We start from the raw sequence: 27,334 nt of genomic DNA, 5'->3' as shown, positions 1-27,334 counted from the left end.
GGACTCAAATATTTCCTTTTCTGAGAAACCTCTCTTGCGTTCCACAAGATTTAATTACTTTTACTCTCTTCTCCCTTATTATCATTCGTAGGTCTCCATTATAAGACTTAAGGCTTCACTGTGGCTTTGTGTTTACAGGTCTGGGCTCTCCTAGCGCTGCACGGGGCTGGCCATTTTGTTGGTTATGGTACAGGAATGTTACACTAAAGTCATTTCGAGTTGTTTTATTATAGATCGTGTGGGTAAGTGACGTCCATAGACTAGGGGAAAAAATCGAGGGATCTTAAAACATGTGGATAAAAGAGGTCATTCACTTATTCATTCATAGAAGAATACAGGCCCATTTGAAGACTGTGATAACCATGGTCTGTGTGAACTCTATTCTACCCCCACCCCAAAAACTCCCCCATAATTCAGGGGCTAGGAGCATGAACACACATTTTAGAGCCTCCCTTGCTGCCTGGATTCCAGTTTGACCTGCCAATGACAGGCACTTGCAAGGGAGTAGAAGTCTGAAAAGTGTGGAAGATTTTTGTTTTTCCATGCTTCTGGTAGGAGAGGCAGAGGGTGTGCGGGGTCCTAGACTTCAGATCAACTTTGTGGCTGTTCTTTAAGCTCTGTGCTCAGTGGCTCCACCACCAGCAGCAACCAAGTTTCCAATTGTCAGGAGAATGCTGGCTCCCGGCTTATCACAGGTGTCCTCCTTTATGCTCTTCCAGGCCTAAGGTCAGTAGCAGTTTCCTGCAGGTACTGATCTCAAAGAAACAGTACCTTCATCCTTTTGTTGCACTAGCCCTTTCAATAATTTTGTAACCATTTTCCTATTTTAAAATCCCCTTTGTTGGGACACCTGGGTGGTTCAGTCGGTTAAGCGTCTTCCTTCTGCACAGGTCATGATCCCAGGGTTCTGGAATCGAGTCCTGCATTGGGCTCCTTGCTCAGCAGGGAGTCTGCTTCTCCCTCTGCCTCTGCCCCTCCCCCTGCTTGTGCTCTCTCTCTGTCTGAGAAATAAATAAAATCTGTAAAATACAATAATAAAATAAAATCCCCTTTGCTTGAAATACTCACACTGGCCAGTGCAGGGCAGGGGAGAGCAGACGTCGGTGTGGAGGCGGACGGTAGCAGCGGAGACGGAGAAGTGTACAGGTTTGGGGTGTATTTTGCAGCAGAGCCAACACAACTAGCTGATAGACTGGATGCAGGGAGGGAGGGAAATGAAAGGATCAAAGGTGATTTCCACTTTTTGATTAGAGAGTCCGGTGTACTTACTGAGATAGGGAAGTATTGACGAAGAAAAAAAATGGGTAAAAAATGTACCTGTACGAAAATTATGTCTGTGAGAAGGCCTTGTAAGAATGCCTCTGCCTTTGTAAGATTAGTATAGTTGAAAGGAGGAGAGGAAAGGGACTGTGCTGATAAAATTGTGTCATTAGAAAGGCAGGTTGGGTTCGTGGTTGTAAGTATGGGCTCCAGGACCAGACTATCTTATTGGGTGTTTATGTTCCTTTGAGGATTTTATTTTTAATCCAGAAAGCTGGTAAGAGTTCCATAACAAGCACATATATCCACCATCCAAACTGACAAGGGAGAATGTAAAGAAATGAGGATAATGACCTAATCTACCACTTTACGATTTTATTATATTGCTTAGATTCCTTTTTGTGTAAAAAAGAAATAAAACATTACAGTCAAGTTGTATTCTGTGCCCCTATCTTTAGCACTTGTTTCCCACCTACTACCATGCATTAAACCAGGTCTTTATTTTTTTAGTCTGTATTTTCATACTTTGAATATATATATATATATATATATATATATATATATATATATATATATATATATACCTCCCCATGAATAATATATAATTTTGTATATTTTAGTTTTACTTCATGGGTAGATTAAGATATTATTCTGTGATTGCTTTTTCTGAATTTTTATATCTATACCTGACTCTATGGTAAGCCCCCAGGAAATACTAGCTATCATATAGCAAGGCTTTTGGAGAAACTCGCTTTTCCTTAGTCTTGAAGAGCCTCAACAAAGCCCACCGAGGTGGGTGTGTATCCTGAACCTATGGTGCTCTGCTCTGTCAATATTCTTGCCACAAACTACATGTGAGTGCCTCGGCATCTAGTATTGCCATTAGTTAAACTGAAGCATTATATTCTATGGAGTCCTAGAAGGTGAAATTGTACTAATCGTCTTTGTACAGTACTGGGCCTAGAATAGGGTCTTTGGCAATGTTTGATGAATGAATAAGTGAAATTTGTGTCATGAAAACAGAGAACACTTTTTGTGCGATAAATAACTGACAACCTTTTTTTGAGCTAATTTGAGGAAACAAAACTCTTTGGCGTGGGAGTTGATAGAAATACTGTTACTTGATGTTAAAACCTAGCACAACCAGCAAACCTAAACGGCACAGTATGAGAACCGCATGTTTGAGAAAAGAATGGAAGGCAAAGAAGAACATGATAGAAACTTATAGAATGTTCTCTGGGCAAGGCTTATTCCTTTTTGGGTGGTATGCATTACATAAAGGCAATCCATTAACAATACACACTAAAAACTACTATTCATTTTGCATATTTAAAATACTACATATCTTGTCATAAAAAAACACAGTAGAGCAATGGTTTTCACCTGGATTTAATATTTTTAAATGGGTGTTTTAAACATTACCATTTCACTGCACATACTCACTGCATTTCTAAATCAGAATGTATTTCTTGAAAGATGCCTTTTTTCATAGTACTATGTTTTCAATTATGTGCAAATATTTGAGCAACTGAAATATAAATTATTCATCCATATTCTTAATAGATGTAGTATTCCAACCCATTGTTACCACTCTAGATCACAATATACTTTCCCTTGTAAGCTGCATATTGATTCATGGGAATAATACATTAAAACATTGCAAAATAAATAGAGATCACACTTGGCCCAAATATAGAAAGCATTAAGTTCCTGGTGGGCTTCTACACATTATAGAAATTAGACATTCAACCCTATATAGTAATTAAAAAAACACAGACATGTGCCTTTAAATCAATGTCATTAAAAATCAATCACAGCAAAGACAATGACCATGAAATTTCTGTATGAAGAAAAGATTTCTGAATCACAGATGATAATCAAATTATTTCGAACAATATTCAATACTATAATAGTTTAGTGCAATTTAGTAATTGGGATACCCCTTGAGAGAAATTTGTTTTTAATCAAAGCAAATTTAATTGGAGAGATTGTCCTCCAAATTTATCCCAAGTTAATTTGTAAATCTTCCCCTGCTCATCACCATTCTTAAAGGCCATATTTTTTTACTGTTATACAATTGAGACATTTTATTTATTATAATGTTTTATGTATCTAAATATCACTACACGGAAGGCATGATTAAAAATGCATGGCATATATTAACATTTTAAACACATATATGAAACTATTATCAAAATGATGTGCTGATTCTTCTAGAGGTCTACAAAAACAAACCAGCCCTTCAAAGTGTCCTAGAAACCTTTTTTTTTTCTCTTCTGAATACAATCTATTCATATTCTCCAAGTAGCAAGTTAAAATGTGTGGGATATATTTGTCACTAAACCTTTCTGTGTGAAATGTAAATACTAAATCACCTAATAGAGTCCTATCCCAGCTTCTAAACAGAATTATTTATAACACCTTTGGGATATAATTAAATGAGCTACACTTAACCATCTGGGTATTTTGCTTCTTGCAGACAATTTGCAATGGTATAGTAAAATATTTTGTTTGCTTGTTTGTGTGTTTGTTTCTTCTTAAACAGATATGATAAAACTGTCTTTGTAGAGTAATCACGTTTTTTTCTGACTTTCAGAGTAAGGTAGTCCATGTGCAGCAGCTTGATGTAAAGATAAAGAAATAATCATTATTAATACGAATAAAACGGTACTGCATATATAATGAAAGCATGATTCAACAATGGCTAAGAATTTGTAAAGATAAAACACACTCCGAGTAGTGTTCATCTGCATAGTAACATACTGAATAAAGCTTCTTTAAAGAAAGAATTATATACTTACTGAGCAGACCAGATAATTAAATAATTACACATTTTGATTGAAAAATATATGTAGTTCATTAAAACAGAAACTCTAACTCCACTTCTCTAGCTAAGCTTCTATTCAGATGCCAAGTCGGTACTTTAATTAGAACAAAAGACCGACATTAACTTCAATGCAACATAATAGTTCATAATAATGATTGCATATTAATCTCTTGAGCTTGCTGGAATATAGCACATGACATATGGCATCGTACAGGCACCTGTGTAGTTCTCTGGGGACCGAGGTGGTGCATATTAATTAGCCCCGGGAAATAAAATCTGTTTTCTTCTGAGAAAAGCTACCTCAGTGCTTATTGGCTTAGGACGTTGAAGGAAGTAGACGGAATACTGTTAGGCTCTGTCTCTACTCATTAAAACATTGTCTAGATGGAGGCGCAGAATCATCTGCTCCTGAATGAATTCTTGACAGGATCCTGCTTGAGAAATCAGAGTAGCCATGCATTTCCTTGGCTTCAATGATTGGATTTTGGCTGAAAACATCAAAATCACCATTTTGGTTACAGAAAATTATATAACTATATAATCCAAACACAGAATACTTTAACCAGAAGCTTATGAAAATTGAAAGCAGCTTCTTTTCCTTGAATGCTACCTGAAAGTGCCTCAATTTAATCCTTTGCTTTGTAAATTTAGATACAATCTGGATATGAGATTATAAATGTCTTTAAGGAGTATGTCATCTCATAATAAGCAAGGTCTCGAGATTCTTGGCAGTCCCAGGGATGCTAAAGGCACTTCAGTGCATATCTTCAAAGGATAATGGAAAGGAATTATGGAAATAAAACTCTGGCTGATCAGCAGATAAATATGTATTGAGAGGACTAGATCCTAAAATTACTTTCTAAGGGGGGGGGAAGCCTAATCCCATTGTTAGAGTATATCTAGAAAGAGAAAACAGAAAATTGAGTGGCTATGGTGATGATCAGAAAAGGCTACATTTTAAAGATTTCTTTGGCAACCATCCTTTCAAATTCTTGTCGCCCGTAATTCTGAATTGCATAAAACAAACTCACTTAACTGAAAAGTATTTGTACTTGGTGGGGTGCTCAGAACCCTGTGACGTTTTAAAACATCTTTCAGAATAGCAGATTCTGAGGCTTTTTTAAGCCCGCAATTTAAATTTATGCAAGAAATCCAGATTCACTAGCAGCTAGGCAGAGTATTTCTTTTCTCAAATATCACATTGTTTGTTTAGCTTCCCCTTGCGTTACACCCATGATCTTGTGATGGAACAGTTATGTTGCTGATATGTTTATTGGAATATGTGGGTCCATTTCTCTTCCGCTCAACACATGGATTGGCAGTTTAATTCTTTTTCTACTAGGAGAATGTGTGGCTAAGGCACATTTAAATAGCCTATTAAACCAAGGAGATGACAATGTGCTACCCTCAGAGAAAGCTTAATTTTTGGAGTAATTAATTACACATTCCACAGAACGTCTCTTGAGAACATTTTTGGCCAGGTCTACCAATTTATTGTGCAAATAATTATAGTTTTTCATTTGAGGCAAAGTTGCTGATTCATTATTGGGCAGATGGTAACAGATAATTGTGTATTTTATTTTCATGCACCTATTTTTTCAATGGGGAAACCTACTGTATGCCATATATCTATTTATTTTAAAAAGTCAATTAGTTTGGCTGAATCTTTAAGGATGATATAAAACTGTGGTTGTAAATCCCAGCACCTGCTCTTTTTTTTTTTCCCCAGTGAAATAGTACAGGTATTTGGAGGAGGAAATTGTGAAATAATGCGGCTTCTTATCTTTTTTTTATGTTGTTTCATCTAGTTACCATGGTATTTCACAATGGTACACTTATTTTTAATACTTTTATAGATAGCTTCTAATTTATCTACACACGCCCACCATTGCTAGGGTGGGCAAACCTCATAAGGAATGATGTAATTTGTTTCTTCAAACGCTTTAATTAAACCAGTAAAGTATCAGGCTACATAATCTGATCAGTTGTGCAGAGATACATTAAAATTCTCAGTCACACCACTTTCTATAACGAAAAGATTCTTCTGATGTTTTCCGCAGCGCTCGGTGTTGGAGGAACACAGGACTGCATACCAGAGAGCCCAGCACGGAGACACCTCAGCCATTTTTATTAGCTGTGGAATTTTGGACAAGTTGCTTGACCAAATGTCTTCATTTTTAAAATGGGTTATTGTGGGGGTTCAATTGGAAGAAACAAATATGTGAAAAAGTCTATAATACTGCCTGACATGTAGTAGGCACAGATGTTAACTGTGTCTGCATCCTTTTTGGAGAGATGCAATGGTTTCTCTCTGTCTCTCTCTTTTTTTTAATGGTGCCATTAAGAGCAAAGTTTTAGGATCTTCCTGTTATTGTGACTCTTTATTTTATTTACATATATTACCAAGGAATGTTTTCTCAAGACCCAGGATCAATGTAGATCAGAAATTCTTAAATTTCAGGGTACTTAAGTCTTACCTGGGCAGTCTTGCTAAAGATGAGTATTCCCAGGCCTCACTCCTCCAAATTCACATTTTGAGAAACACTGATTTAGACTGCTGATTTGACAGAGGGCTAAGATGTCCTCTCATAAAAGCATCTTACTCAATGCCCTCCTTCCTGACTTCTGGCATCACGTAGAGACTTTCCCATTTCCCCCAAGTACCCAGTCTTGGTGTCCCTTTCCTGGATTCCCTGGGATAGACAGTTTCGCTTGTCATGTATAGTCGGAGAATGAGCTAGTCCTTAATTAAAAGCAGTGATTCCACCCCATATAGCATCCGGTAGAATGGCTAGTTACATGGAATGCACTGGAAAAAAATCATCTGTAGCCCTCGCACCTCAGGGAGAGAGCTGGATATATTGCATGAGAAAGCAGAGAAGCTTAAATTCCCGTGCTTTTTAGTTTAGTATTTTTGCTACTCACTAAACCTGTGACTATATCCATGCTGCAGATCACTCTGGCTTCGCTCCCTGCATGTGACGGGAGTGATGATGCTTTCCCTGGCTGAAGGTCACTTCCTTGGGCTTAGACCACAATGTCTCTTAGGCTTTCTTTTGACTATAGAACCGCCGTTTTTCCACAAAGGGCAGTAGCTCACGTGTAGCCTTCCTGAACCCAAATTTAAGTGGTGAACATTTGCCACATTTTCTTGGGAGAATAACCATTTGTGACTCTTTATGCCCTGGTGCAATTTTATGTATGAAGGATTGTGAGAAGTACAGGCACCCGGGTATCTCCGCAACAGTTTAAACCAATTCACCAAAAACACTTGTTATTAACTTGCATAGGATTTTATTTACTTGGATTTGTTAGGGAAGAAGTTAACCTGATATGAATTTAGAGGAACACCATAGCAGTGATGTTCTAGGTACCAGGTTTGTTGCAGTCGGAGATCTAAAGCAGTATCTACAGAATTAGTGGATATCTGCTTTAATTATAATCTACTTTCTTCACATAATCTCTTAAATAGACTAATAAAAACACATTAGTACATAGTTCACTTTAGTTTTTTTTTTTTCAAATAGCAAATACCATATAATCTACAATGGAAAATGTATAATATTGAGATTTTTATCTATGCAATGTGGTTTACTTAGGTATGCAATCTTTAGACGAAAACATACAAACATGTATTTTGTGCTCTAGACAGTCTTACAGACTAAGGAGTGAGTTTCGTTAGGATTGAGTTTTAAAATGATAAACCACCAAACTAATAATTATTTGTTTTTGCTTGCTTTAAATTCAGCTTCAACTCCAAAATGTTGTTTGCTTTAAATTAACTTCAACTCTAAATGAAGAACTGGAAGGAACACACTGAAGTTTGGTTAAATATGGAAGACCCCTTGGTAGGAAGCATTCTCTTATTTGGCCCCAAACAGTATTTGTATGTGTCTTCTCACCTCTGTCCTGCTACTGATTTCTGCAGAGCAGGCGAGAGCACTGACGCTGAGGCACGCAGGAGCCTGGTCCTCGCAGCCTTTCCTTGTAGAGACTCCTCAACAGGGGAAATATGTTCAAACAAGCACACTGGTTTTAAAAAATTTGTAAGGTCATTTCATTTGTCACTTAAAAATAGGCGCACACAGGCAATTCATAGGAAAATGGATTTCTGCTCGAATTATCTAGCTAATTGCATCAATTCTCCTCTTTGCCTTGAGCAAATCAACATTACTTATGATAGGAACGGCTGACACTTATAAATCAATTAATCAATTCTGATTAATTCTTGCCCCTCAACTGAAGCTTGCCTTTAAACTACGAGTAGGTTTACGCTTATCCATAAAAACTGGAGACGTCGTCCCACAAGCATTGGCTATAATGTTGCTCTGGTGGTGTATCTACAAAGGGAAGTGTGTCTGAGTGTTGTGTTAGGCAGAGACAATTCACATAAAATATACTGAGGATGTTTCCTGAGGGAAACTGCTTTATTCAATACGAGAAGAACGTTTCGAAGGCTAAAGCTCAAAGTTTAAACTGTCACCTAATAGACAGAATTTTAGGCTTTTGGGGAAATAGTGGATGCTGGGGCCATTTCATGACAATGTCAATATGAAAAACTTCATTTTCCACATGAGAGAAGAAGTGAAGTGTGGGAAAGCACACTTTTATAGTAACACTGTATTTTCTGCATAAAATTAGAAGCATGAATATTTGCTACACTTTCATCTTAGTCAATGAAGGATAAAGAAGGAAAAATATCAAAAGTTTCTTCACAGAATTAAGAGTTTTTCATTGATCAAACAACTATGTCTTTCATTGTAAGTCCTTTTGTCAGTGGCAGAAATAGCAATTTGATGCTTTTTAAGATAGTTTGGGTTTTCAAAGAGAAACTTTGCTACTTTCCTGTGGAAATTACATGGTATTCTGTTAAAACCACCTTACGGGAAGGAGTTTCAGAAGAGATACAAGAAGAGTGATGCAAAATGCTTTCATTTTAGAGTAGCTGGCTTTCAGTGCTTCCAACAGAACCAACAGAAGAAGAAATCAGGAATATTTTCTCCCTCATAAGACATATATCACTCCTGAAATTTGTACAAAGTCAACTGAGGCAAATTAGGGGTTTCAAAGCTAGTCACCGTATAAGTTGTTAGGAAAAAATTTGCATTTAAATTGCTCTGTGCATCGACTTTGAGATTTTCCCCTGGAATGTTTATGGCTCTTTTTTTCATTAATACTTAAAAAATACAATTTCATAACCAGTGTATTACTACATCTAGTTGTATTACGAACAGGCACTTCATTTCATAAAATAGAAACATTCAAAGTGGTTTTGGTCAACCAATCACTTGGTCGGAATACTTGAATTCTTCATATTGAATACTTACTAGTGAAGTTAATCTGAAACCATATCAACTCTCCATTTCTATTACAGAAACTAGGTCATTAATAGCTGTAACATAGGAAATAACTTCCGTTCCTATATGTTTTATCCCTAGGAGTGAAGATTGTCCAGAACTTCTTGGAACTTTTCCCCCCAAAATATTTTATATATATATAAAAATACAGCAGATTTCTTTTTAATAGATAAATCTTAAGGATTATTTCAATAACTTGCTTTTACATATTCAGAGATGTCGATATAAGAAAATATTAAATGTGCAAAATGCTCTTTTATATGTACACTTAAAAACACAATGTCATAATAGCTTTAGACTTGTATAAAAAGTCACTGGGGGGAAAGACTTCAATGTCAGAAAATCCGGTTAGATTAGAGCTTTTGCTTGAGGAATTGTAAACAAACTTTTTAAAATGCTGAGAGTTTTCTCAGTTCTTTCCAACCAAGACACTCTCGAACACATCAAGTCCTGCTTTGAAGTAAACCTGAGCTGAATTAATGCTGTTCAACACCTCTGACAGGGCTGCTTGAAGGGTCTCATTTGAGGCAAGTAACTTGCAGCGCTCCCGTGCCTCCAGGACGATTGAAAACTGGCTTGTCTTCTCATCGAGGTGGTACAGGATATTTCTAAAAAGAAATAAGGAATGTGTAAATGTCCTAAGCACGGATGCTCTTTTCATACCGAACATTGTAATAACTATTTCCAAGAAACAAGTGATATTTGCAGTATATGAAGAACTTACAAAAATACAAAATCATCATTTTTTAACCTCTAATGAATTAATGGATATAGACATCGGTCATCAAGTTTTCCATAGTGATGAGAGATAATTAGACATTATATGCCCCTCATGGAAGTGTACAATACTGTCTATGAAATGGAATAAAGTAGTGTTGCTGAAAAAGTTGAATCTGAATCTGATGAAGCTTCTAAATCTAATTGCTAATAAATACAAGAGACAGAGAAATACCTTAAATGATACAAGGATGTGTCATTTGCAAATACAAACTAGGGGGAACTCTGTAGGACAAAAGATCCGGCTAATTCAACAAATAATTGCAAAAAAAAAAAAAAAATTGGTGAAGGAAAAAAACCTCCAGACTAGGGTTTGTCAACCTCGGGCTCTTGACATTTGGGTTTGGGTGATTCTTTATTGTGCAGCTGTCCTGTGCATTGCAGGATGTTTAGCAGAACCCCTGGCCTCCGCCCACTAGATACCGGTAGCACTCTCCTTTAGTTGTGTCACTCAGTCTGGGCTGCTATAACAGAATACCATACACTGAGTGGCTTCACCAACAAAGGCTTATTTCTCACAGTTCTGAGGCTGGAAGTCTGAGACCAAGGTGCCAGCATGGCTGGGCTCTTGGTTGGAGTCTTCTTCCTGTTTCCATTCTCGCAAGTCCTTCCGTGGTGCGCACAGAGAGAGAGAACCCATGTCTTCTCCTCTTTTTATAAGAGCATTTGTTCCATCATGAGGGCCCCACCTGCATGAGCTCATCTAACCTTAATTAGATTCCAAAGGCCCCACCTACAAATGCCATCACATTGGGGTTAGGGTTTTAACTCATCTATTTTGGGAGGATACAAATATTCGGTCCACAGCAGTTGTGAAAACCAAAAATGTCTCCAGCCTGCCAAAATTGTCCCTTACAGGGCAAAATTGCCCCTGAAGGACAACTGTTTCAGACCAAAAGGAACATATCAACCAGTCATGAAGTATAGACTTTACCAGGTTTTTACTCGAACAAAGAATGAAAAACAGTGCAAAATTGAATACTAATTGAAGATTTGTCAATATTAAGGAATTGTTAATATTTTAGGTGTGATGATGGTATCATTAGTGTGTTTTCAAAAAGTGTCTTTATTTTCTAGAAATACATATAGTAATATTTGCAAATGAAAGGTTATATCATGTCTAGGATTTTGCTTCAAACATTTGGGTGGAAAAAGGGGAGTAGAGCCAGGGACAGTATAGAAGTAACAAGACTGACCATTAGTTAAAAATTGTTGAAATTGGGTAACAGAATGAGTTATACATTCTCTCTTCTTTTGTATATATTTGATATTTAGAATACTATCTTCTCATAAGTGTGGAGTGTATATTAAATGGTGCCCTGAAATTTATCCAAATTTCTTAGAAATTCCATGGTCTAATGAGAGGCAGATATAAACAATTAAAATACAGCTGTCTGTCAAATTAAAAATGAAAGGTCTACGTAGTGATAACAGATGAAGTGTTGCCATTGGAAAGGGTCAGAAAAAAAGCTCATAACAGAGAATATTTGAATGTCTTCTTGAGTCACCACCGGTAACAAAGGTTTAGGAAAGGAAACAAGGTGGAAAGCAGAGAGAGCACCCTATGCAGGAGGGGTAGTATATGCAAAGGTACACATTTCTAAAATAGCTTGGTCTGCCCCGTGGATCGATGCCAGTGTTTCTGTCTGAACAATGTGCAAGGCCAGAGTGAGCTGCTGGAGGAGCTGGGAGAGGAACTCCAGCCATCCTCATGGCCCTTCTACACCAAGTGGATGAAATCAACTTTTTCTTACAGGCGTAAGATACCAGTGAAAGGTTTTAAGCAAAAGAGAAAGGTTATGAGATTTTATTTGGCATGATCGCTTTGTAATATAAAGCCTGGAGAACCACTTTGTCCAGATGAAAGGAGGCAAAGATGTGAGCTACACAGTGATGGTTAATTTTGAGAAGATGAAGTGAGGGCCACGGTACAGATTTAACTAATTTGTACTTTCCCTGACACTAACCTCCATTTATAGAGGTTCTGAATTCTTGTCTCTTATCTCATCCAAACTCCTGTACCTCACTTCTCCTGAACTTCCCACTTTGTACTCTGCGGTGTAGCTCACCTACCGAATCACGCACGCCAGAACCCTGCAGGTCCTCTCTTTTCCTTGTGTATCCAACTGGTCTCTGATGATATTGACTTCCCCAACTTTTCAGTATCTTTTCTTCTCTGCTGTGGGGACCTGCACCCTATATTTTCAAGGATATGCTGCGATATCATTACTTTACATACCAAGGTTGAGAAAGACGTTACTTCTTTATCAGGTCTCATTTCGTGTCGTGAACCCAGGAGATCTTCATTTATGGCGATTTAATTACCTAAATTTTTATCAGCCTTAGTGCAGCAAAGGGAACTTAGTAGATCCTCAATCCTGCTGGTGTAAATTACATCAATCCATCTTATTTTGCATTTTAAGCATTAACTATTTAAGAATAAAACTGTCTTAAATTTCGGTCTTTGGAGAAAAATTTAAGTTGACAGTAAGTACACAGTGGGTGGCAGTAGGGCAGAAGATCCTTAAACCCAGAGGCTATTTCAATGAATTTTTCAAAACAGGTAATTTAAAATGAGAACTATCCCTAATAATCCAGCATCCTTGACTTTTGTGCCTATGAGTAAACTTGCCATTGCATGAATTAAATGGAGCAGAGCAAGAAAGCTACTCTCTAGATTCCAAGCATTCTTGAATTCAGGTATAAACTTTGTATTAAGAAACATATATTCCTGGAATATGGGAGGGAGAAAACATCTTCCAAATGGAGTGGCAAGTAGGTTATGTGTCATTCTCTGGCCATAAGCTGTACTCTGAGAAAAATTTGGATCTATTTCCATAATTAGAACACTCTTGAAAATAGAGATTTCCCTCCTGCCATTCCCATAGTATTAATAAAATTAAAGAGGTTGTCAGAAGAAGCCACTCGACAATGCTAATGTAATCATGCAAGCCAGGTACATACGTACAATATCCATATACACGTGTTTCTACATGTAAACGCTTTCATTTCATTAAAATAACTTAAAATAGTGAGAATTAACAAAATACCTAATGACAATTTCCCTAAATATTAGTTTTACTAGTTTTACATCAGTAATAGGGGGTGGGAAAGAAAAGAAACCAAATAATACAGAGGAACCTTGATATGACCATGGGATTTTTCCAAATGAAGATAAAACTGCCTCAGATAGTCAGTTGTATTTTCCTACCTGACACAGCCTATACAAAAGTTACTTTTTTCATCTTTACATAATCTTTTTCAATTGCCATTTTGAAAAAAGGAGTGAGTTTTTAGTGTCAGGATATCTACCAAACATTTAAATTCATAGTGAACCATTTAAACAAACATATATATATATATATATATATATATTAAAGGAAAATGATTTAATAATTAAGATCTTTTGAGGATAAAAACAGTTTAAAAGGCTAAAATATTTTTTAATTATTCAATCAATTAAAAAGTACTCTCTTATAGACAACATATACTGCCTTACCAATAAGAATAACTAAATTAGTATAATAGTTACAGTTTTGAATTCTCTCCTACTTTATCAGTTTTCTGTTTAATTATAAATCATTTCATGGCAAATATATTTCCAGACTGTAAGAGTGCAATAGATATTTTGAAAAGCCGTACCAAATACTTCCATTCCTAGAAAGCATATTGCTAAGCATGCCGACAAACAAAAGTATTATAATCTTTGTTATCCAGAACTGCCTCTTAAATGAGTTGAGCAAGTGCAATTAATATATTATGGGGAAGATGTTTAATAATTTTTATACTAGCATAGTGACCTTTCCACATTTTCAAAACCCACTGGCACAAAATACATTCTTACATATACATTCAATGGTTATTAAATGTTAAATATTATTAATATTAAATTTAATGATATAGATATTAATAAAACATGCCCATAAAAGGTTACAAGATTAATCCCTCAATGACAATTCATTTAAGCATGAGCACAATCTCTTATATATGTAAAATTTCTGCATAACTACTATAAAATATCCAGAAGAGTGATAAGGTAGAAGAATAAAAATATATCCTTAAAAGAATGTTTAGGTTGAAAGTATAAGAAATACAATCTCTCTCTCTTTTTTTTTTTAAACTGGAAAGCAATACATATACTTCTTAAAGACCAATGCAACAGTCTGTAGTGTGCCAACATTTGCTTTTTCTAAGTAGTAAGCAACACAGTAGCATACTTTTATAATGACTGTAAACAAGCCATGTGAATAGAAATGGATCCTTTTTTGGTTTGTGAAATTCCACAAGGAGCTAAACACATTTTCCATATGCTACACGATTCAAGTAGGAAGCTGTGGCAAGCTATTATGTAAGATAAACACTCATATCCATTTCTACACAAATTGGATACCAATCAGCGTAAAACTACAAATATTGAGATTCCACTTGAAGATAAGTAACCAGATTCTTTCATCATAATGTAAGAGAAAACTTTCATTTTGGGGACGTGCTGATATAACTTAAGTTAGTTGATCTTTATTGTGAACAAAGTTGTTTTCTTTTTTTTTTTTTTTTTAACCTGGATAGATTGCTTTATCTTATAAACAAATTAGGGATAACAAAAATATCTTCTTTAAATTTTCATGAGAAGAATAATTTCTCCTACTGATTTCCAGAAGTAGCTCATCCTCCCATATCTTTCTTGTGTGTACTAAATGTGCACCATTTAGCTTCCTACTTATATAAAATAAATTTCTGTATTTGGAGCCCTTTTCTAAAAAAGTACCTTCATAGTATTTTAGTTTTAATATTTGAATGGAAGACAAAAAACAAAACCCAGCCTTGTTTATACATTTCATCACATACATTTCCATATATTTCTTAGTTCTGAGAACTTGCTTACCTACTCAATCATTAACTCTAAGTACCCCAGGATCATCCTTGGGGGACAAAACTACTGTACCATTTTTTTAATATGCAAATGATTCCTGCCTTTGAAAATATTTCAAATTAGATCAATGATTCTGATGGAAGCCTTTTAGCCAAAAGGTCTTTGTATTCTCATATATGTCACCAGAATTAAACCTCAGTTAAATGGAGTTAAAAGATTTCAACAATATATACTATGTCAGAGTACTCAAATATGCCTCACTTTCTCAATGATGGGTCATATTTTCAGCTTAAGTAGACTGGGAATTGGCAAATAGCCAGTCAAAAGGCACATGTCTGAAAGGAAAATAGGGTGGAAAGGAAGTAAGAAAATACAGTTGAAGAGTTTCCATGTCAAGAGTCTGCCTTTTACAACCACAAGGAATTATATTCCTTAATGAACCATTCCTGCCCTTATACACACCTGCTTTAGTCCAGTTCAGAAAGTTTCCTTGTAGAGAGAATGGACTGTGTTATTAATTCAATAAATCACCATCCCATTTGCATACATACAACATGTATCTCGGTATGGCATGTAGAGACATCAGACCTAATTAAAATATTATTTAATTGAAATCATTTTTGTAGTTATCGTGTTTAAAATAACATTAATTCCACCCTCATGCCTATCTTCCCTCATCTGTAACAATTTGGATCTTATAAATGTAATTCATACAGTCATCCTGACCCACACACAACACAAAGAGACTACTAAAAGGAAAGTGTAATACATTATTGATGACACTAATGAAATTACAACACACATCACTCATTTTAATGGGTCTGTTTCAATGACACATCACGGTGACCAGGAAAGAGCAGTGCCAAACTGAGAAACCTAATTAATAACTCCGGCAGCATCAGTGAGTGAGATGAAGCATCTTTACTCAACTGACAAATCTTTCCCATTTAGCTAAGGCAAAGGAAACCTGAAGAAAATGAATTTTGAAACAAAGGGAGCTAAAGTCTTCATGAGTCATTTCCTTGCGTGTGAATTAGCAAATTAATGATGGAAACGATGACTCTCTTTCAAATGTTCCTTCTCATAATCATAAACGGGCACAGGATGCCACCCATCTTAAACTTGAGTTAACATTCATTATAGCTCGTGTTGAGAAACTCCTAAATGAAATCACAGTAAATAATAAACCATGTCTTTCAAAATTGATTGGGCATACACGCTGCATGCAGAAACAAAAGGCCAGCTCAATATTTACAATTGTGGCTAATTCTTTCAAGGATTATACTAACTGTACTCCATAGTTAACAGTGGATTGCTGAGTGTATATCAACATTAGGAAAGACCACTTGACTTGGATACTATGTCCATGAGAATTCACAAAATACATGGCTGCACAATTATAGTACAAATAGCTTCTCAACTAAATTTGGATTTGGTCTATACTGGCAAAAATGGAACGAGAATTAGGACCGTTGTGATATTGTCAAGCCACAAACTCACTCTCTCGACAATTGAGAATGAAATAATATGTGTAGATAGTTTACAAAAATGGCTGTCATTATTCCCCTCCTTCTATGCAGCCCTCCTCAAAATATGACTGTAGCTCTAATCCATCAACAAATGGAGTCTATTCCCTTGACTACTGATTCTGGTTTGGCCTTAATATTTGCTTTGACCAATAGAATGTGGCTTATGTGGTGAGCCTATGCCTCAGAAGGTCTTTCGTGCGTCCTCTCTTTCTCTGGAACCCTGCCAAACCACCATGTGAATGATCCTGTTAGCCTGCTGGAAAAAAATAGAACACATAGAGAGAGAGGGCCTGTTCGGCTGAGTGAGGCCGTCCTATATTAGCTAGCTCCCAGCCAAGCTGGCAGCCAAAGCACTGGCTGCAGACATAAACATAGCCGAGAGATATCCAGCTGGCCCAGATCAGAAGAATCACCCAGCTGAGTCCAGCCTAGATGGCCATATTGAAAAATTACTGACAAAATAAATAGGTGTTTTAAGCTACTAAATATGGGGGTGATTTTCAATGGGACAATAGATGATTGATATGAGTTCCCTGTGGAAAGGGAAAGGTTAATGTTGCTATAGGAATCCATTCTCTATTCTCTCTTAATAGCATTGACAGAGTACAATGTATGCTGTGGATTTGACAGTTCTTTAAGTCACTACTGAATTCCGAAGACACTGTTGAAAAATCATGCCAAACAGTCCCTATAATGTATGCGTTACAAAGTCAGAATATCTGTGTTTATTCATTTGAAGTTTTGAAGTCTGTTTGGAGTAGCAGGTGAGATTTTTCCACTAAACAAAGAATAAGTTCATCATTATAGCATACTGGGTTTTGGTTTGTTTTTTGTTTTGTTTTCTTTTGTTTTAATATGGATCATCTTGCTGAGGTACAGCCCAAAAAATGAACAAAAATAATTCTGTCTGTTTGCATTAAAATTACATACAAAAGAAAACAGTAGAAAGACTTAACAACTGTATTCTGTCTCAAGACTTCTCAGTCCATCTAACTATATTATTTCTCAAGAGAATTTCCCTGAGAAGAGGGTATCTTTTAAGATATTCAAGGAAGACTCCCTTGAATGGTGCAGTGCTTAATCGCTTACCAATAAAGAAAAATTTTATTTCTGCCCTCCAAAATTTCCCATTGAATCAAAATGGGGCCCAGAAATCAGACACAAATTAACGCATCCTTAGCATCTTCCAGAATTTGACTTTTTTCCCCATACTCGTACTTATTTTCTTGTCTTAACTTCATCACTGTTTTTTTCTTTCCATCTTACTTTTACCTGTATGTATGGCTTAGACCTCAAAATTTAGGTGATTTTCTTTCTTTTTTTAGAACTCATTTTCTCTTAGTGTGGGAGTTTCTATCATTAACACCCTCCAAGGACAATTTCATTTGAATGCCCTATGGGCACTTGGCAATTACCATAACAATACATTTCCTTTAATCTATACTCCAAATATTTGCATTTTCCCTTTCTCCATTATTCTTTCCTTACCTTCATTACCTTTAGTAAACAGCATGTTGAGGCCACAAAACCAAACAAAGTAAGTAATTCAGGTTTTTCTTCATTTATTTTTTTATTCCAAAAATGAAAGGGATGTGAACTATTTGTTTTGAAAAGTTCACTCTAAAGGGAAAAGTTTGCAATTTGGGCTGTGTCTATTTAAACAAAGTGAGTAATTAAGCCAATATTGATCTTTTTGCTTATTCTATTCAACAGCCCTTTTTAAATATCTAATATGACTAAGTTGCTGTGTCAGTGCTCAAGGATAGGAAAGAGTTTTCAGTCTATGTTGAAAGCTAAGCACATAATGAATAAATTATTATTTTAACGTATTGTCTATATAATGCATTTAGAATGCATTCTATGGTATGAGATTATTTAATTCATATTTTACAAAACTTTCACCTTATTATATATATATGTGTGTATATATGTATATATCTTAGACTATTATAAAATATTGGCTTTGTTATAAATGTTTTTGTGTATCTTATCTCCCTATGTCATATACTTTTCATGGGCGTATAGTACAAATTCCATAAATATTCTATGCAGTCTTTACCACATGTCTTATGGTTTGTGGGAAAATCTCCAGGGGTAGATCCTGATAGTATCAGTTAAACTTGGTTCATCTGATTCCAATCACCATAATATTGATTCAGATAACATAGTCCTACTCAAGTCAGCCTAAGTTAATTCCCTAATCAAATCGATTATTTCAACAATGGGCATATGTTGGGAATTGAATTTGAAGGGAGACTTTCTGCAGGATTCTAAGAGCAGTAGTTCCTTACTTTTTTGAAAGAACCACTAAAAGTTAATCCTTTTTCTGCTTTTGAATAGTATGGGTTATGGATATGAAATCTGAAAATGGTACATCCCCTTTTTCCAGGGAAAATCAGCTTTGACATGATACCATGGAAGCAGAGCTGAGAGACAGAAACACAGAAACGTATTCCGTGGTCATATGATAGTGATGCTGAACCTAAAATCTGCTCCTGGCTTTCAATTATGTGAGTGAAGATACTTTATTACTTTGTGTAGGGTTTTATGCTACTTTCTGTCAAATGTTTCCAGATATAAAATACTTATTAATTATATAGTTATTAAAAACACATATTTTCCTTAATAACTACAGATTTTTTTAACCTGAATATTTACATAATTTATTTAGTTGATGTTTGAAAATAATCATCTTGAGGGAAAAAATGCATGGCTTTCCTTAAATAACAAGCGTTTTATTTGAGATGATTTGAAAACGTAGAAATTAACAGAACAATAAAGTGTTTAATTTTAGCTAGAAGGAAAACTAAGTACAGAGTGACCATCTGAAGCTATGAGTGTTGATCACGAAGGTTGAAGGGATTTAATGAAAGAATGAATGTTTTAATGTAAAATTACTCTAAAAAACTAGGAGGATTACCTTTCACATTTTACAGAATTGTTACATGTTAACTTACTACACATTCACTTTGTAAATGTGACAAAAAATAATGTTTTAAAAGAACTCTGGTGCTATTCCTTAGCTGTGTAAATTTGTTCACAATTTACAGGAGTATTACCACCTGTAACTATTTTTGCTAGTATAAAGAAATAAAATGCTGTGGTTCATGCCTGTAAACAAAAGGATTCATATACAGTTTACTATGCCAATTAAAAAAAAAAAAAACTAAACTAAAATCACCTAATTTTGCAGTCATATTAGTTGTTTTCAAAATGTAAGTACTGGATAGGCAAATTTCGATTATGTTGAAGTTGATTGTAAAAAAAAAATTATACATTGTGAACAAAGAGTAGAAATATCTATACTTTGCTTAGGGAACTAGAAAAGAAGATGTATTCATTTGTACTCTTAGCCATGGGTGTCAGAGTGTTGAAAATGGTCCACAGGTAACCAACTCAAAGTCCATGTGCAATTGGTTATACCAAGCAAAAGCTAATCATGTACAATTTAAGAAAATATAAATTTATTGAAAATGTGTATACTGTACAATCTCATTTATATGTGGAATCTAAAAGAACTCCAAAAGCATAGAAACAGAACAGATTGGTGGTTGCCAGAGGCAGGGTGGGATTGGGGGAGTGGGGAGGGGAAAGGGTGGTGATCAAGTGGTACAAACTTCTATAAACTTCCAGTTATGAGGTAAATAAGTCCTAGGGATGGAATATACAGCATGGTGACTATAGTTAACGATATTACACTGGATATTTGAAAGTTTCTAAGAGGGCAGTTATTAAAAGTTCTCGTCACACACACACACAGATCTGTAACTACATGAGGTGATGGATGTGAAATAAAGTCATTGTGGTAATCTTTTTGTAATATATAAATATTTATGTTGTGCATCTTTAACTAATACAATATTATATGTCAATTCCATTTCAATAAAACTGGAGAAAAATAAATGTGTTAAAATATGTAAAAAAGTGTGTGTGTGTATATACATTTAAAATAAATACATATATATGTTATAATTTACAGAAGTGATGAAAAACATTGAGACCCAGACACTAATCAAGAGAAGCTAAGTATCACAGAATACTTCTAAGATTCTGTTATAGGAACAACAAGTTTATGACACTGATGTCTGTTTGACACAGTGATACCGCCACCACTGCATTGAGAACATTCCTTTACCATGGCAGCATTGCTGTCTCTTAGCATTCACTCTGCCACTGTCAGAGTCTTGATCCACAACTAGCATGAATAATCTTGAATTGCCCCTACGTTGTTGTGTCCCCTATTTCCGATTTAAGGACCTGGGAGAGATCATCCCATTGGCTAACTTAGGTCACGTGCCTGTGCCCTCCTCAGGAACAAACTGTCTGGACCTATTCAACTTCCCTAGCAGGAGGTAAGCACTACTTCCTACCAAGCTCACAGGGAATTCCCCTCATATAGGAAAGAAGTTCTGATATTAGGCAGCAATAAATTTTAGAACATCAACCCAACAAATATCTACTACACTAGGGATGGAAAGGGAAAGTACATTCCCACAGGATTCTCTTGGAATTATCTTCTAGATTGCTGTTCTACTGCATAGCATTTTCCTCCTTTCTATCAGAAGTTAGCAAGTGCTCTATAATATTCCAGCAGTGGTTATCAAATTGAATGTCTACAAGAACAACCTGAGGAAATTTTAAATCTGCTAAAGAAATTCAGATGCAATGGGTCTGAGATGCATCAGAGGAGTCTGCATTTTTCCTACTCTGTTACTTAAATCAATTGGGAGAAACCCATACACCCTTAACAAGTCCCTCCAGTGTTTACTAAGAGGTCTTGTTTTGTTTCCAAACAGGTTTCTTCCAGTGACATGTGCCATTATATACAAAATTACATCATTTAATTAACAGTATGTAAATAATGATGTATTAAGTATAAAAGAAAGTTATTCCTATAAAACTGAATGCATTGGAAAGACTCACAAGTATTAACAGATAAAATGAAAATATTGGATTATATGTGGAGAGATAACTGAAAAGATTATTAACAAAGGGAAGGAAGGAGTACAGTGACAATGGAGGGAAAAAAGTCTGCCCCCAGATTGTTTTATAAGCAACTATTTCCTGCTCCAAGATGAGGAGACAACCCGGAATTCTTAAATGATGTATTCTTAGTGTGGCTTAACTAGGAAAGTAAATCTAGAATTTCAACTCCTAAACAGTACTCGAAAAAAAGTCCCTGGTCCTATATCAAAGATTGGTGAAACATTTCAGTTAAAATAAACTGCCTTTTCAATCATTTGACCATTGAAGGGTTCTGATCATGTCAGATAAAACGATGTGTACCTTTTAGGCAATATATAATTAAACCTTACTCCTAAAAATAGGAAGGCAAATAGGTATCATTTTGAGTTTCATTTCCCATAGATTAGTGGTCATGGCTTGAAGTGTTAGGTTGACAATGGATTGGTGGTCATTTGGGACCCCAAAATAAAAGAGATCTGTTATTACTTAGACTCTTATTTGTAGACCCTCCTTCACTTAAGATATTTAGCCCATTCTCTTGGTAATAATGCATAGTTTTCTTTAAGTAATCAATGGATGTATAATCCAAGCTATCACAAAGGAGGGAGAAAGTCATAATTATTTGGTTTCGCTAATTCACATATAGTCAACTCCAGTAATCCATACTTAATTTATATTCTAACTTCACTAGCTTTCCTGTTTATGAATTTTAATTAACAGAATACTTTTTAAATTTTCCTTTACTAGGTGCTCCAGCCTGTGGACTACTGTTTGTTTAAGCAATAGTCCAATTTGTTATTAGTCAATTATATTATATTTAAAGAAGACAATTAAAATTTATGTATTTTCTTAAATAACTCTGTTTCACAGATATTAGCTCTTTTGCAAGGTATAAATGTCACTAAAATAAAAACTAGTTTTTGAAGTAATTGACTTTATTTGATGAGTTTAGTTACATTAATCTATATCTACCTTCTTTCTTGAATCCTAATATTTAATATACGCAAAAAAAATCACATGCATTTCTTAACTAAACTCTTTAAACTGTGGCCCCAAATAGAGAGAAAGAAAAGTAATTTGTCCTTTGCACTGGACATCTGAATAACAATCATCTTGAAATTTTTTTTCTAAACTTAATAAATGTTCTGGCAGACACATTAATCGAATATCCTGAAAATATCACTAAGTGAATTCTGAGCCATGCAAAGGCAAAGACTTCTAGTACTAGAATGTTTCTAAAGTATGTAAATGTTGGGCAATCTGTGTTTGTTCAATTCCATAAATTACATTAAGATAATTAAATCATACAATGGTTAGCTTATAGAATTTTAGTATTTTTAACATTTAAAAAAAGACAGATCCAAGAAAATCTAGCTTTGGATAAAAACAGGAGAAAGAATGTGGTAATAACCATACTAACCTCATAATATCTAAGAAAAACTAGGAAGAATTTTAGAGTAGAAGATGATAGAAATCAAAGAAAAGTAATTACCTTGAGAGCCCACTCAGGAAGTATTTATTAAGCACCAAGGACTATGTGGGATACAAAAGAATTAGAGAAGTTGTCTCAATCCCAAAATTTTAAATGGAAAAGAGTGAATAGTTTCAGAGCTGTTGTCTTCTGCATCTGTGGCTAAGGTATTTAAATCAAAGCAAAACTCTGAAGTTAGAGGATTCTACAGTTTTTCTTGCTCAAAAATCTCAAAATGTAAAATAAATTTCTAATAATTTTGTATATTTTGTCTTTTTTCCCTCAGAAAGAGATAATTCAGAGATGTTGGGGATCATCTATCTAAAATGTAAAGATACCAAAATGTGATAGACTGATAAAGATTTGAATGGACACAACACCCTATTATGTAACTTTGTATTGTTTTAATTTCTATAATTAATTACATCTGATAATTCTTCACCTTATATAGAGTCAGATGTCAATAGTTTCCAAGAAATTTAACTTACGACCAAATAGCAGTAACTACTAATACTATGGCTACTAGCTTAGAATTAAAATATACTGTAGATCTAGTTTTTTCTCCATTATTTTAGAAACACTCATAAAAATCCAATTAAAAGTAAATGGAAATATATATATAAACATGTAATATAAATATATATAATTTCTGCTAATTTGAGAAATAATTAGAAGATAAGACGATATAAATTTCAAACAAGTACATAACCAGTTTTATTTAGGTGTTTTGATTTTTTTATTTTAAAGTGGGCTCCATGTCCAGCTCAGAACCCAGTGCAGGGCTGACACCCACAACCGTGGGATCTAAACCCAACCCAAGAGCAAGAGTCAGCTGCTCAACTGACTGTCGCCCAGGTGTCCCACAATTTTATTTAGGTTTTAATTTTTAGCTGAATTTTCAGATACTTCATCCTTTAAAAATCAGTGTTGGCTATAAAATTCAAATTACTTATTTAAAAGTAAAGAAAATTATTTATCAGAATAAAGCATGCTGGCAACTGTCGTCAGTAATTAGCTTCAACACTAGTCTCTTATGTACTTATTAAAAATAATGAAGATTATCAAATGGTTGAACCCAAAGACAAGGTAAACCCATGATAAGAGCAAAAATAATGATTTCTTAATCTTTAAGTAAATCAAATAATTGTGATATAGACACATTCATCACAGAATATTTTTAATCATGTCTAGTCTTAATCTTGTACTACTGATGTTACATATTTAAAAAGAGATTTCATACAATTGGGTAAACTTTGCTTTTCATTTTCTATGGGATTTGGAAATTGCTACTCCTTTCCCAAATGGAGATGAGGTACAGTGATATCAATTATTATTGCTACTCTCAAGCAGCAGTGAATAAATGAAGACTTTGAAGATAAACCATACATATGTAAACCATAAGATAAACCATACCAACTTATTATCCATAAAGCATCAAGTCGGAAAAAAATTTATGTCTGATAGTATTTTGGAATCATTTCTTTTCCATTCTTGCTATTTAAGTATATATCACTTGTCTATATATTTTTTGAGATACATGAACATAAATACATGTATATATAAATTTATATATGTATATAGATATATGTATATATTTGCAAATATGTGTGTATACACATATATACATATACATACATACAGAGAGAGAAAGAGAGAGATGGGTATGTAATCTGTCCCACACGGGACTATGAAGAACAAAGTCTAAATTTTATGTCCTCCTCCTAAATCATGTAATTGAATAGTAAGCTTCTTGTTATACTACAAAATACTGCCTATATTAGTAATACAAATCAATAAGAATAAAAGACAATACAACTAAACAAATGTATTATGTTCTAATAGATAAAGGGCTAATTATATTGTTTTATGGACACCAAAGTAATTATGTGAAAATAGGAAACCCTACATTATTTACAGGCTGTAGAACATTTCCATAGCAGCCTATCTTGGTATCTATTCTCAAATTACTAACTCTTCTTTCCATTTCCCCAACTTTAATTCTCATTATAATTGCTTTATCAAAATAGAATTTTCTTTACAGAAATTCTAATTATACTACTTATCATCATCCTACTTGACTTCATACTCTGAGGTCACCTGGATATGCTCAGTGCTGTAAAGGACCTACTGTGATCTTTGCCTTACTGAGGGAGGAAGGATAATCTAAAAAGGGTAATGTTTGAAAAGAAAAAATGTATCCCATCTAAAAAGTCATTACAATAATAAAGAGAAATGGAAAAATATGAAGGAAATACTAAATGGTCAATATCAAAATCATGTCCATTGGAGTCTAAAATCCATGCTCTTTCCCACAACACTAAGCTTCTTGACCCATTACCACCACTTCTTAGCTCCAGGATTTGGAGCTCATTAAACATATTTAATTCCCTGAAATTCTCCTTCCTCACTGGTAATATAGGATATATTACTTATAGTTATTACTTACAATTATTATAAAAAATAAAATGAGCTAAAACATGTGAAGTGCTTAGCTAGTGCCTGGCACATACAGTAAATACTTTAAAAGTGGTAGCTACTATTACTTGACATTTCTGGGTTTCTCCTCTCTCACCCCTCTTAATTCTCAACTGACTTTGTCCTTAGTATCATAGAACTGTGAGATCACCAGATGATTTCTCCTGCCCAGGGAAGAGTTCATCCATAAGGAACTTTCAGGGAACAAGGGAAAGACCACCGTAAGGGTTTACCAAGATATATACCACCCCATGCAAGAGTCTGTACCAGGAAAACCACTTGCCTTTATATATTTGACCATACCTTTAACTATTGAAAATGCCACCCATTCACTTCTATTATAATCACTCTACTTTCCTAGAGCAGTTTTTCAGTAAGCATATTTGAAAGAGGAAGATTATTTTACAACATGTATGCAGGTCAGAATAATTAGATAGCCAATAGGGATCACACACAAACACACACACACACACATGTTTGTGAAAATATATGCTGTTAAACATTATTTTAAAGTATTACGGAAAATGTACCTTGGTAAATTAATGAATAAAAGTTTCATATTTCCTGACTTGGAGTATGGGAAGAGATCAGGCTACCGGCCATGAGAGATACTAATGAGGGGACAGGTTTCTTATGGTGTGGAGGAACTAGAACATGAATTTGATGAATTTCAGAGAGGAGCCCAACTACTCATGTTTTGCCAAGAACCAAAGGCTAACCTTTGTTGATTTCTCCTTGGTGCAACCATGGCATGTGATTAGTGGTTTCATCATAGCACTGATCACACACCATTGTTACTCTTTGATGGATACTTGTCTGTCCTTAGGCAGAATTCAAGAACAGTTTCTGTTCATTGTGTATTTCTCCATGTTTCTAATAAGTAGATATGGAATATATTTGACTGCATAAATCAATAATGGTAGTAATAACAATTGCTAATGTTTGTTGAGCATTTAATATATTATAGGACAATAGAATATGTCATCCTAAAATATGCCACATTGGAATAAAAATTATTTTGAGTTGAAGGTAATTGAGAAACTATAGACACAGAAAAGTTCTCTATCCTTTCCAAACTCTTAATCATTGGTGATAGAATCTAGAGTCTTATCAGCCCAGAAACAGCACCAAGAGGAATGTGTGTAACAAACCTTACTAAAACAAATCCAGTCATCTATTAGTTTTTCCCCCTTATTTACCTTCTTATACAGTTTGCTGTTCTTGGAAGCCTAACACCCTTTTATTTGAGGATTTTGTCACTTCTCTACAAATTTATTGTTCTTCATTAAGATTCTATATAAGCACAAGTTCTAACCACCCCTTCAAGTTACTCATGATTGAGTTTCTCTAGTGTGCCTCTGTGTTTCACATCTTAATAAAGTCTGTTTGTCTTTTCTCTCACTAATCAGTCTTTTTTCACTCTAATTTTCTACTTGGAGAACTTAGAAAGGTAGAGGAAAATTTTTTTTCTTCTTTTGCCTATAATATACTTAGCAATATTCTAAGCATTTTACATATTTTAACCATTTAATCCTCAAGACAACTTAATGCAATAGGTAAGACTATAATATCCATTTTATAGAGAAAGAAAATGGACACAAAGATTGGCTTGCCCAATGCCACAGTACCCTTAAGTAGTAGAGCCAAAATTTAGAAACATACATGATTGAAAGGGTTTTAATTTGAATATCTGCCTCTGTTTTTGAACTTCTATTAAAAACATATTCCGACAAGTACTCTATTTGAAACTCATGGCTGACAGGTAGATAGATAAAACTTCCAAAGGAAACAACAAAAGAAACT

The 27,334-nt window shown here is 34.8% G+C and overlaps 1 protein-coding gene across 4 annotated transcripts in view; it reads right to left on the bottom strand.

Moving 5' to 3' along the window:
- Nucleotides 1–2,615: 2,615 nt before the first annotated feature.
- Nucleotides 2,616–27,334, bottom strand: part of NAALADL2 (N-acetylated alpha-linked acidic dipeptidase like 2) — a 1,315,864-nt gene continuing 1,291,145 nt past the window's right edge. For all 4 annotated transcript variants that reach the window (XM_045788671.2, XM_087861406.1, XM_045788670.2 and 1 more), the window contains one exon: nt 2,616–10,052. In XM_045788671.2, coding sequence (XP_045644627.2) covers nt 9,854–10,052 — 199 coding nt within the window. In that variant the 3' untranslated portion in view covers nt 2,616–9,853. The remainder of the gene's footprint in view (nt 10,053–27,334) is intronic.

Source organism: Ursus americanus, chromosome 4, assembly GCF_024610735.1.
Source record: "Ursus americanus isolate L20-20 chromosome 4, mUrsAme1.1.p, whole genome shotgun sequence".
Taxonomy (NCBI): Eukaryota; Metazoa; Chordata; class Mammalia; order Carnivora; family Ursidae; genus Ursus; species Ursus americanus.
Note: the sequence above shows the minus strand (reverse complement) of the source record. Positions and strands in the feature narration are given on the sequence as shown.